Consider the following 12,563-nt stretch of genomic DNA (forward strand, 5'->3'; position numbering starts at 1 on the left):
GAATCCAAGCGTGGGAAGTGCGCCTGCGCGTTGCAGAGCGGCGGATCAAGCGCGGCGCCTGCGCTGTGCAGAGCGGCGGGACTGCATCGGCGCTCGCGGTCCCGCGTTTCCGTCAGGCTCGAGGACCAACCGGCCGATGCTGGAACGGATGTTGGCTGCCGGCTGCGACCCGGGCCTGGGTCAGTGAGGAGCCTTCGGTTCCGCCAGGCCGGTGTCCCCTTCCGCACCCGCTGCGCTGGTGGGGAGCGGGCCGGTGTGCGAGTCGAGGCCAAGGTTCGGTGCGAGCTTCCGCACTGCTCCTGGCGGGCTGAGGTGAAGGACAGAACCCGCTTGACCACAGAACCCCCGGGGATTAAGGGACATGAAAACTGTTTTTACATTATTTGGTTTGTGCGGCCTGACCAGGACTAGATGAGACCCTCTCTATTGCTATTACGTAGGACTATTAAAGCGTGAATGTTGTCCCCAGGACATTCATGTTAAGACCTTTAATATATATTAAACTGCTTGGTAAATTATAATTAGTGTGCCTGGGAACCAGTCCCTCATGACACCAAAATAAGATCAAGTAGGCTGGCAATGAATCTCTAAAGAGGCTTTTCTGACCCACCGATGTACAAATGAGTTTATTACTAAGTAGTTGGACTATCAGTTAAGCAACATTTGCTGTCCCTCACAATGAAAACAAGTAAGATTTTCAATAATGAAAGTTCTAACACACAGTTGTGCTGTCTCGCTTCAGGTTTTCTGTCAGATATTCCACTGTAATAATGCTGGTAAGTACGGAAGGATTAATAGAACTTTGTGTGCATACGAGTGATTTGGAAGCATAGCTTAAAGCGTGACGAGATTTCCAATGGTCGGGGCTTTTACTGTAACACAGGCAAGCAACAGCTTGCAAAGTTGTGCATGAGACCCGCGACGCCTAGTGAGGGATCAATGAATTACAGCGGTAGCTGCATCATCAGCAAATTGTGCCTTAATTTTTCTGAGCCCTGTCCCCATAGGGTGATGCAGAGTTGGCAAGAGGTCACGTGAATGTGATGTGTGTTGCGTTATAGGACAGGATGAGTGACAACATGCATGCCTTTTAATGTTGTTCCCTGTCCGGGCATCCTTGAAGCAGTGGGGCATGGAGTATATTACATTAGAAGACAGAAGCAGTATAGACCATGTCTGTTGATGAAAACCCTCAGTACTTTAACTAAATTAGCTGCAATTGCTGGACTTCATAAAGTGCCAGTAATTTTATAATTTGAAAAGGTCTGATATTTGACTTTAAACTCCTTTTGCTCCTCCAGCCTACAGTCTTTACATACAAGCTGATCTAGAGTTGGTTACTTGGTTTCCGCCTCATTGCCCTGAGTTTTGTTGTAAATTGAAGAAGGTAGCAATTGTATCCTAATTGGAAGCAGAATTTAAATTGATATGTAGACATTTTTAAAACAAGATCACAAGAAAAACTAACCATCAAACCACTTGTTAAGATCCTGCCGTTCTCACATAAGCTATGTTTATTATAGTTAATTATGTGTGTGTTTGTACGTGTGTATGTGTGAGGGTGTGTGCACCCAGACATGGGTCCTGAGAGCTGAACTTGGGTGCTCTGCCAGAGCAGTATACACTCTAACCAGTGATATGTCCAGTCCTGAGAGTAGGGTGGTTGGTTGATTTGGTTTTGTTTTGGTTTTTTTGAAACAGGGTTTCTCTGTAACAACCCTGGCTGTCCCAGAACTTGTTTTGTAGACCAGGCTGGCCTTGTACTCACAGAGATTCGCCTGTCTCTGCCTCCTGAGTGCGGGATTAAAGGTGTGCATCACACTGCCCAGCTTTGTTTTTTTTTTTTTCAACAAAACTTTATGTGCATGTGCCAAGTGAGCACAGCAGTACTGTGGTCAGGACAACCGTTAGGAATCCTCTCTGCCCACTGTGGGTTTGTCTCCTTCAAGAGTGGATTGCAGGGGTCACACATGGCTTGTCAGGCTTGTCAGCAAGTGTTTCACTACCTGCGTCATCTCTCTGGCCTCTTCACATTGTCACTTAAACTGGGCTCCAGCATGCAACCTAATACCTGCTCCAGCTCCTGAACACTGGGATTACTGGTATGAGCAACTATGCCTGGTCTGTGTTTCAGATATTAATAAAAGAGTTTCCACTAAATTCACATTGTTAAAAGTCAGTCTGTGCACTTCCCTAATTTTTGTAGATTTTTATTTTCAGTATGTTACTAGTATCTCTATATTTATTGATAATAAAGTATGTGTTTCCCTTTTGACAAGAAAACCTGAAATGATGAAATTCAATTGACTTAACACTTGTGATTTTATTAACTAGATCAAATATTTCCTTATGATAGTCTCTTTTTTGTATTTATTTCAAATTTATGTGTATGATCAAATTTTGTTTCTTTCATTGCCAGTACATGTTTTTTTGATATGAGGAAAAGGGAGTCAATTAGGAAGTGTAAAATTTAAGCTTTTAAAATACTTTATTAATTTTAGGAGTTAAGAAGTCTCCATTCCTTCACTGTACATCAGAGCAATTTCTCTGCATACAGAAATGGAGTAATGTGCAAAGACAGCTGTCAAATTAAAGATTTTAATGACCTAAGCTCTGTGCTGAAATAAGATTAATTGGACTGAAAGTGCCATCGTAGGTAAGTCATTTTAATAAAAAATATATTAAAAAGATGGGAAATCCTAAAATTGAGAAAAAAAATGCTCTTAGATCAGCCTTGAATGTGCGTTTATTTACTCTTGTGCTCTTTCCAGAGGCAGAAGCAGGGGTGGTGCCCGGCACTCCAGAGGCAGAGGCAGGGGTGGTGCCCGGCACTCCAGAGGCAGAGGCAGGGGTGGTGCCCGGCACTCCAGAGGCAGAGGCAGGGGTGGTGCCCGGCACTCCAGAGGCAGAGGCAGGGGTGGTGCCCAGCACTCCAGAGGCAGAGGCAGGCGGAGTTCAAGGCCAACCTGCTCTACCAAGACAGCCAGGGATACACAAAACAAACACAAATTACCTACTTGGTGTTTATTTTAAAGCGATGAATAGATGTGGTGGCACATTTCCCAGTACCTAAGAGGCAAGTGAATCGCTGTTAGTTCCAAGCCACACTTCTACATGGAGAGTTCTCGGCAAGTCAAGGCTACTTGGTGAGACCCTGTCTCAATGAAATAAATTAATAAATAGTTTCAATATCTTATTTCTTAGGCATTAAACTGTTGCATTTAATTAATTGTGTTTGGTTTTGTGTTTTTGGGGTCCTGAAACTGACTATGTGAACCAGGCTAGCCTCGAACTTACAAAGACACTCCTGCCTCTGCCTGCCAAGACTAAAGGCATTGCCACCAACCAGACCTAGAATACTGTACTCAAAAACCTAAAACTGGAACCAAGCTGACCTGAGACCACAATTCCGCCTCTTCAGTAATTGCTTTCTATATCTTTAAGATGAGAGTGACCATTCTGTGTAGTAGGTGCTGAGATCAGATGAGACGCCTGACTGATCGTTCAGAAATACATGGTCTCCTTTTTGTTTGTTTCCATGTACCAATTTTATCTTTTTCTTGGAATTCTCTATGATTGCTATTTTTTTAGTGTGATAATTTTCACTCATAATAACTGTTATTATGAAACTTAGCATTTCCATTTCTTTTGGAGATTTATAAGTTAATCATTTCCATTCCAATGAAAACAAAGACATCTGTCCTGTCATATGTGGTGTGTTTACTCAAGTTAACATTTGGTACCTCAAAACTAAATGATTTAGAGAAAATGCAAATAAGTGTATCAAAACCTTTAACAGAAGTCATCCTAATTTTGGAGAATTGAGTTGACTTCCATGTCTCAGATAACTGTTTTAGAATTTCAGGTGTGGCATTAACCAATCATTTAGTCATACTCTGACATTGAGTTCAATCTGAAAACCATTTAAAAATTATTTTCTACTTTATAAAGTTACATGAACTTAAACTTGTTCAGAATTTTTGTTAGTATATAGAATATTCATAACATATTATGGCCTGTTACTTGATATGAAGATTATTACAACTATTATAAGCTAATAAAGTAAGTGTGGCACTTATCTTAGGAAAAATAAATGATAGTCTGAAAAAAAATTCTTAATCCCCTGGGGAGATGCTTATTTTTTAAGAGTACTTACTGGTCTTCCAGAGGACCCAGGTTCAATTCCCAGAACCACATGGCAGCTCACTGCCAGTAACCCTAGTTCTAGGGGATCCAGTGATCTCTCCTGACCTCCTTGGGTACCAGATATAATGTGATACATAATACATAAGAAAAATAATCATATGCAGAAAAATTCTAAATTTTTCTTTATTGCTGAGTATAACAGTTGAGTATGGTGGCACATTTCTTTAACTCCAGCATTCGGGAGGCAGAAGCAAGTGGATTATTCTGAGTTCCAGAACAGCCTTGCCTACATAACAAGTTCCAAACCAGAAAGGTGTCAATAATGAGACCTCATCTCAAAAATATAAATAAATAAAGTCCTTACTCACTGATTTATACTCCTTGTTTTAGCATGTTAACTAGTTTGTTTATTCTTTTTTTTTTTTAGGAAGCTCCATGTTTTTAGAAAGTTTTAGGTCAGCCATCAACCTCTTTCTCCTTCTTCCCTAGCCTCCTAAGTGCTGAGATAACAGCGTGTACTACCACACCTAGCTCTTAGCAGGTTAACGTTTACTTCTGATCCTAAATAAGTATAATGGATATGTAAACACAGTATGGTTAGGGATAATATTTCTTCTTTTGCAGGGTAACCCAAATCTGTTACTGGAACCATGAAAGTTTTGCTGGTGTTTGACTTCGACAATACAATCATAGATGACAATAGTGACACCCGGATTGTACAATGTGCTCCAGACAAAAAGCTTCCCATGGCACTGCAAGATTCTTACCAGAAGGGGTTCTGGACAGAATTTATGGGCAGAGTCTTTAAGTATTTGGGAGATGAAGGGGTGAAAGAAGATGAAATGAGAAGAACAGTGATATCCATGCCTTTCACTTTGGGGATGGTGGAGCTTTTCAGCTTTCTAAGGATGAATAAGGATAAATTTGATTGCATCATTATTTCAGATTCAAACTCAGTCTTCATAGATTGGGTTTTAGAAGCTGCTGATTTTCATGATGTCTTTGATAACGTGTTTACTAATCCAGCAGCTTTTGATAACAGTGGTTGCCTCACAGTGAGAAATTACCATGCTCATTCTTGCAATAGGTGTCCGAAGAACCTTTGCAAAAATGCAGTTTTGGTAGAATTCATAGAGAAACAGTTAGAGAAGGGAGTGAGATATGCACGGATCGTTTATATAGGAGATGGTGGAAATGATGTCTGTCCGGTTACCTTTTTAAGGAAAAATGATGTTGCCATGCCACGGAAAGGGTACACTCTCCATAGGACTCTTGCCAGAATGTCTCAAAATCTTGAACCTATAGAATCTTCTGTTGTTGTTTGGTCTTCAGGTGTTGAAATAATTTCTCATTTACAATTTCTAATAAAAGAGTAATGTGCCAACCATTGAAATGTGTATTAGTTAAGATTGGACTCACTAACATAAAACTAAACCCCCAATATTAGTACCTGTAGAAATGAGAGAGGTTTTCCTTTTTAAGGAATTCTGGTGATATTTAAGGACACTTTGTTGCTTAACCAACCTCAGCTTTTGACTCCAGTCAATTTCCTCACAGCAAACACTCTGGCCAGTGAGAACCAGGGCAGTGGGGTTGTAACCTTTTGTTTAAGGATAGTTTCCATTTATACCAAACAGTTCTGTTTAAATACCATTAGCCAAAAACTAGATAGTGCCTTCCCTAACTGCCAAATACAGCATTCATTCCAGGTGGCTGTGTGCCCAGGAAAAGGTGGAAAAAAAAATACATAACTGAGGTAGATGTAACTCGTGGTCTATACTAAGGATGGTTAATGAGTCGTATTTTTTTTTTTAACTTATTCCTGGAAAAGGTGGCCTTATTTTGCTCATTTATTTAAAAAATATACCCAGTAGTTAGAAATGTTGAACACAGCCTGATTCACTCGTCCTCTGCTGAGCAAGTCATGGAGATGTGTGTATTCAAGGTTGAGCTTCATCCATAACCCACTGCTGAGGAAGGCATTGGTGCTGGAGGTGTGGGGGGTGCTAACACTGCCTTGCAAGAGGACTGGTCTCATTTGATGGGGAACCTCCTTCAGCCAATAACCTTTAAGGGCGTGACCTTTTAGGTACCCAGAGAACACCCCCCCCACCCCGCCTGCCCAGGGTGCTCGCTCGCTCACACCCCCCCCCCCCCCCCCCCGCATTACACATCTGAGGTTAGACTTTTCTGTTCCGTGAGTTTGCCCCTTATAATAAAAAATATAATTAAAATCTTTTGGAATTAGCTTGAGATTTTTTGACTCACGTCCTCACCCCCCATTCCAGTAACACTCATCCAAGGTGGGAATTACACAGAGCTGCCAAGGCCTTAGGCTCGTGCATGCTTGAACCCAGTTGTGATGAGCCAATGTGTGTCCAGTCGGTGGAGGAGCTTTGTGCTGAGCATGAAGATCAACCAAATTAAGATTGATGGCAATCTAGGAGTATTTTTAGGTGTCTCTGAAAGCAGGAGAGGGAACCACAAAAACTGGTTGCCGTGTGTTAAAGATGCCATTGAAGAGTCCTTGAAATGCAAGAAATAATATCAGCTTATTTTCTCTCCATCCCCCACCCCTGCCAAGAAAAGCTGGATACTTTATTCACATAAGAATAAAAGGCTTTGGGGCTGGAGAGATGGCTCAGTGGTTAAGAGCATTGCCTGCTCTTCCAAAGGTCCCGAGTTCAATTCCCAGCAACCACATGGTGGCTCACAACCATCTGTAATGGGGTCTGGCGCCCTCTTCTGGCCTGCAGGCATACACATAGACAGAATATTGTATACTAAATAAATAAATTAAAAAAAAAAAGAATAAAAGGCTTTCGGGAGCTGGAGAGGTGGCTCAGTGGTTAAGAGCACTGGCTGCTCTTCCTAAGGTCCTGAGTTCAATTCCCAACAACCACATGATGGCTCACAACCATCTGTAATGAGATGTGGCGCCTTCTGGCCTACTGGCATATAAGCAGGCAGAACACTGTATATATAATAAATAAATATTAAGAGAACCGTCTGTAAAAACTATTCGAGCTCCCACCAAAGGCCTAGGTTTTACTATTCGTGGAAAGTACTATTAGTAGTTGAACAGTCAGATACCACAGCCAATGAGAACGCTAAAGCCTATCAATACATCAGTAAGCCAGCCCAGGAAGTGACGTCAAGAGAACTGTGGCGCCTGTTGGAATAAATTCCGAGGGAACCGAAGAACACTGCTCTTTCGCTTGCTCGACGAACCGGAAGCGAATATGTCGGAACGGAAAGTTTTAAACAAATACTACCCACCTGACTTCGACCCGTCAAAGATCCCGAAACTCAAGCTACCCAAGGACCGGCAGTACGTGGTTCGACTGATGGCCCCCTTCAACATGAGGTGTAAGACATGTGGAGAATACATCTACAAGGGGAAGAAGTTCAATGCACGCAAGGAAACTGTCCAGAACGAGGCCTACCTGGGCCTGCCTATCTTCCGCTTCTATATCAAGTGCACGCGCTGCTTGGCCGAGATCACCTTCAAGACAGACCCTGAGAACACGGACTACACCATGGAGCATGGAGCCACACGCAACTTCCAGGCCGAGAAGCTCCTGGAGGAGGAGGAAAAGCGTGTGCAGAAGGAGCGCGAGGATGAGGAGCTGAACAACCCCATGAAGGTCCTAGAGAACCGCACGAAAGACTCGAAGCTGGAGATGGAGGTGCTGGAAAACCTGCAGGAGCTGAAGGACCTGAACCAGCGGCAGGCACACGTGGACTTTGAGGCCATGCTGCTGCAGCACCGCCTGTCGCAGGAACAGTGGCGACGGCAGCAGCAGGAGGAAGATGAATGTGAGACTGCGGCCTTGCTGGAGAAGGCCCGCCACCGCAGACTTCTGGAGGATTCCGACTCCGAAGATGAAGCTCCGCCTTCCCGACCATGCTCAGCAGCAAAACCCAACCCCACAGCCATCCTGGACAAGGCACCGAAGGCCAAGAGGAAGGCAGAGGCAGTGGGCAGCAGGACACAGCTGGCCGGATTGGTGGTGCCAAAGAAGGTGAAGGCGGAAGCCAACAGGGGCGCAGAGCAGCTCCAGATGCCTGCCGTGGGTGCCCCAGAGAGCAGGAAGACAGCCAACCTTGCACCCCAGACACCCGTGACCTCCTCCCTGAGCCAGCTGGGTGCATATGGGGACAGCGAGGACAGTGACAGCTGAGCCCCTACAGCGACATCACAGACCCAAGAAACCAGAGGAGATGGGCTCAAGGAAGGCACCCTCAGCAAGTTCCTCTTGACCGTGTCTGCCGCGGTGAGACCTCCAATTGCCACGCACGCTCCCCCACCCCACCCCGTCTGCGCTCTTAACCCATTAAAAAAACAAAAAACAAAAAACTAACTATGCCTTTTAAGGCCATTTGTATTGCAAGTTATAATTATACCTCTGGTGTACTTTTCCCAATACTATTTCTGTTCCACCCACGTATTCATTATTTTTACAGTATGTAAATTTTTATCTCCTTGTTGAAAGCATCTCTCAGGGATAGAGATTTCCCTTTAACATCTCATACAGTGTTTCAGGAGACATCTATTAAGAGCAGAAGGCTACCTGCAGGGAGCCATTAGATGGGTACAGCATTTTCTGTTAATGGTGTGAGTAGGTCTGGAGTTGAGAGTGACTTCCCTGGCTAGACAGACTGTCTTCCGGAGCACGGGAGAAGGGGTCCTTCGTGTAGCTACTAAGACGAGAGGACATACAGCTGCAGAGGGATGAGCCGAGCAAACTCTCCTACCCATATTTAATCTGTCCTCACGACTGTGCTAGCTCCACTGTGGGCAATTTCAGATGTGTTTTGTGAGGGTTTATGGGATAATTTATTCGGAGCCAAAAGCTAAATCTATTCTTGTTTATGTTATGCAGTGTGATGTCTGTGTGATGGTGGTTCATATGGAAACAAATCATGTTTTCCTAACAGAAATTCTTGGAGACTCTCATTGTTTATGGAAAATGTTACTTAGAAAAAAACCGTTAGTTTCTCTTTTACTTTTAAGTGACAGGTTTTCAATTGTATATGTAAGCAGCTGTCAAAAAATATTTATAAAGCTAAATACTGGTTGCTACATAGGGTTTTATAATCAATGCAGAAAGAAAACCTTGCTTGTTCACTTTTTCTTCCTTCCTTTCTTTCTTTTTTCTTTCTTTTTTTTTTTTTTTTTATTTAGACAGGGTTTCTCTGTGTAGCCCTGGTTGTCCTGGAACCCCCTCTGTAGACCAAGCTGCTCGAACTCACAGAGATCCACCTGCCTCTGCCTCCTGAGAGCTGGGATTAAAGGCACGTGCTGCCGCTACCACCTGGTGGTTTTCGTCACCTGACTTTCATTCACCTTTTCCTAATACTCTACAGTCATATTCTGGCACTTTTAAACATTTATAGTTATTTATATATTAGTGTGTGTTCATGTCACAGTGTGTGGGGGGAGGGGGTCAGAGAATGGCTTGAGTGAGTTGGTTGTCCCCTTCGGCACTGTGAGTCCTGGGGCTTTACCAGGCCGTCAGGAATGGTGGCAAGGGCCTCTGATGGCTGAGGCATCTTGATGGCTCATATTCTGGGTTTTGTTACAATATGAAAGTCACTTTTTTTCTCAACCAGTTTCAAACAACATTTTATCCTAAATTAAATATGAACATACACTGGGGGGTTGTGTATGTGTGGTGCACATCCATGAATATGTGGGGCACACATGAACCCATGCAGAACTCAGAACACGGTATGCGTCTTCTGCTTCACCATAGTCTGCCTTGGCGCCTTGAGACAGTCCCTCAATGAACTGAAAGCTTGCTGTTTGAGCTAGGCTGGCCGGCCAATGAGCTGTTGGGATGTGCCTGCCTTCCCAGCCCTATGTTGGCATGATAGGAGCCTGCAGCCTTGCCTAACTTTACGTGGGTGCTGGGGATTTGAACTCAGGCACTCAGGCCTGCAGTAGGTAAGATGGCTTATCTACCGAGCCGTCTCCCCAACCCTATACATGTTTAAAAATTTTGAAGCAGGATCTTAGTTTGTCCTCCAGGCTGACCTGGAACTCAAGATTCTCCTGCCCTCAGTGTTGGGATTACAAGCAAATTCAATACAAGAGTAAGTATATTCCCCGAGAAAACTATTGACGGTTTCTTGCATGTTTAAATCCAGAAGATATCCTTATTGTACAGCTCTGGGTGTCATTTACCAAATACTTCCGGGATACCTACCAAACAATACCAGAGTCTGAGTGTCGGATATCTCATGAAGATGAATGCCTTGCAGAGGATTTTTTAAAAAAGTTTATTTTAGTTCTTTTGTGTATGAGTGTTTTTGCCTACATGTATGTAAGTGTACTATGTGTACGCTGGTACCCAGAGAGTTCAGAAATGGGCATGATATTCCCTGGAAATGGAGTGATGAATGATTGTGAACCACCATGCAGGTTTTGGGAACTGAACCCAAGTCTTTTGGAAGAGCAGCCAGTGCTGCTGAGTCATCTTTCCAACTCCCTTTAGAGAATTTTAAGTTTGACTGAAGAGGACTGATGTACATATGTGTCCTGTATAATACTAAGTAGTGCTTCATCATGTTATTCATTGAAATAAAAATAATTACACAGAACTAGACATAGTGACGCACGCCTTTAATCCCAGCACTCAGGAGGCTGAGACAGACAGATCTCTGTGAGTTCCAGGCCAACCTGATCTAGTGAGACCCTATCTCAAACATTCAAAAGCAAACATGATTAAAAAGTAAAAAACCTCCCTTCCCATGTGATTCTAGGCTTTGGAGAGTTGACAACCAAGACAAAACACCACACCTTCTGACTTGCAAAAAAATTTGTCATTAGAATGTCTTTTGTCTGTGGGGGTCATTGCAGGTGTGCAGGAATGTGTGCACCTGACTGCCTATGTGTGCAGACTGAAGGCTGATGTCAGGTGTTTCCGTAATTGCTCTCCGCCCTATTTTTGAAACCAGGTGTCCATGGACCTAGAGTTCCCCAATTTGGCTAGGCTATCTTTGCCTCTCCAGTGCTGGCCTTGTGCTGTTGTTTTATTTTTGTTTGTTTTGTTTTTATGAGACAGGATCTCTCTACAGAGCCCTGCTCTTCTTGCACTTGCTATGAAGATCAGGTGGCCTTCAACTCACTGAGATCCTCTTGCCATCCCCCACCTTTGCCCACTGCTGGCATTAAAGGTGTGCGCCACCGTGCCTGGCTGTGCCTGGTTCTTCATGCTGAGAATCTGAACTCAGGACATGATGCTTGTGCCACGAACATTGTACTCGGCCATCTTTTCAACCCCATAATGTTCACTTTTTAATTTTATTTTGGTTACTCAAGACAGGGTTTCTCTGTGTAGACTTGGTTGTCCTACAACTCACTATGTAGACCAGGCTGACCTCCGATCAAGAGATTCACTTGCCTCTGCCTCCCGAATGCTAGGATTAAAGCAGTGCGCGCCACCCCTGGCTCACTTCCTTATTTTATAGGAAGAATTCCTGTAGTACGAATAATAAAAACCCAGAGGCAGACATTGGAGTTCAACCTGAAGGTCAGAAAAGCAAAGCAGCCAAGCTACTAGAGAGCTCTTACTTCTATGAAATCTTCAGACTGAAAGACTGTCTCATCCCGCCCTATATTCCTCTCTAGTGCTGGGATTAAAGGCATGCATCATCATCATCGCCCTGCCTCTATGGCTAACTGGTGTGGCTGCTGGGATTAAAGGTGTGTGCACCCACTGTCTGACCTGTGTGGCTGACTGGTGTGGCCACTTTGCACTGACCTTCAGGCAAGCTTTATTTAATTAAAATGCAAATGAAATATCACTACAACTTCCAGAGAACTTGCTGAGACGTGTCAGCTCCCGGGGACAGCCAGATAGATACATCTCTGCGGACTGTACAAAGCATGCACTTTGAACTTTCCTTGGGTAGTTTGAGCTGGAAGTAGTGTACAATTTATATATCTGTATTCATCAGCCTTATAAAATTATACCTACCATTTTTTATCAGTAATGACTGATCTGTCAATAGAGTATATAAAAATTTCCCTTTGCCTACCACCTACTCAAGCTGATAAGGATACCACAATTAGTATATCTAGCCTTTAATGGGAGGGCTTTACTTAATAATGTTTTAATGAAGTCAAAATAATGATGTTTAGAAGCCAGGAGCTCTTTGGAAGGTGAAATATGATGTGGACTCGTTGTCGGCTCTATGCCAACCTCTGTATCTGCTGAGAAACCTTTAGTCTCATCTCTGGCTGGGCCCATATTTCATTACGACTTGGAATCCTGGGTAGCCTGTTTCCTGACATTGTTTTCTTTAAAAATGCTACACACAGGTCTGGAATGTATCAGATCTACTCCCCTTTGCAGGGGTCTCTTTGGTTTTTGTTTGGCGTGGTCTTTCCCTGCTGGGAAACGAACCTG

At 43.6% G+C, this 12,563-nt stretch overlaps 1 protein-coding gene and 1 pseudogene across 3 annotated transcripts; both read left to right on the top strand.

Moving 5' to 3' along the window:
- The first annotated feature begins 44 nt into the window (after positions 1-44).
- Positions 45-5,539, top strand: Phospho2 (phosphatase, orphan 2). Of its 3 annotated transcripts, none has more exons than XM_048425953.3 (4): positions 45-312; positions 743-776; positions 2,502-2,656; positions 4,771-5,539. In XM_048425953.3, exon 4 carries the CDS (start codon positions 4,797-4,799, stop codon positions 5,520-5,522), a length of 726 nt encoding a protein of 241 aa, XP_048281910.2. In that variant the 5' UTR covers positions 45-312; positions 743-776; positions 2,502-2,656; positions 4,771-4,796; the 3' UTR covers positions 5,523-5,539. The 3 variants fall into 3 exon arrangements, with proteins under 3 accessions (XP_048281910.2, XP_085537118.1, XP_048281911.2); XM_048425954.3 differs by having other exon boundaries at positions 51-179; XM_085680992.2 differs by lacking the exon at positions 743-776.
- Positions 5,540-7,307: 1,768 nt separating this feature from the next.
- Positions 7,308-8,510, top strand: LOC148118726 (splicing factor YJU2 pseudogene; annotated as a pseudogene).
- The last annotated feature ends 4,053 nt before the right edge of the window (positions 8,511-12,563 follow it).

The sequence above is a fragment of the Myodes glareolus genome, chromosome 21 (assembly GCF_982192425.1).
Source record: "Myodes glareolus chromosome 21, mMyoGla1.1, whole genome shotgun sequence".
NCBI lineage: Eukaryota > Metazoa > Chordata > Mammalia > Rodentia > Cricetidae > Myodes > Myodes glareolus.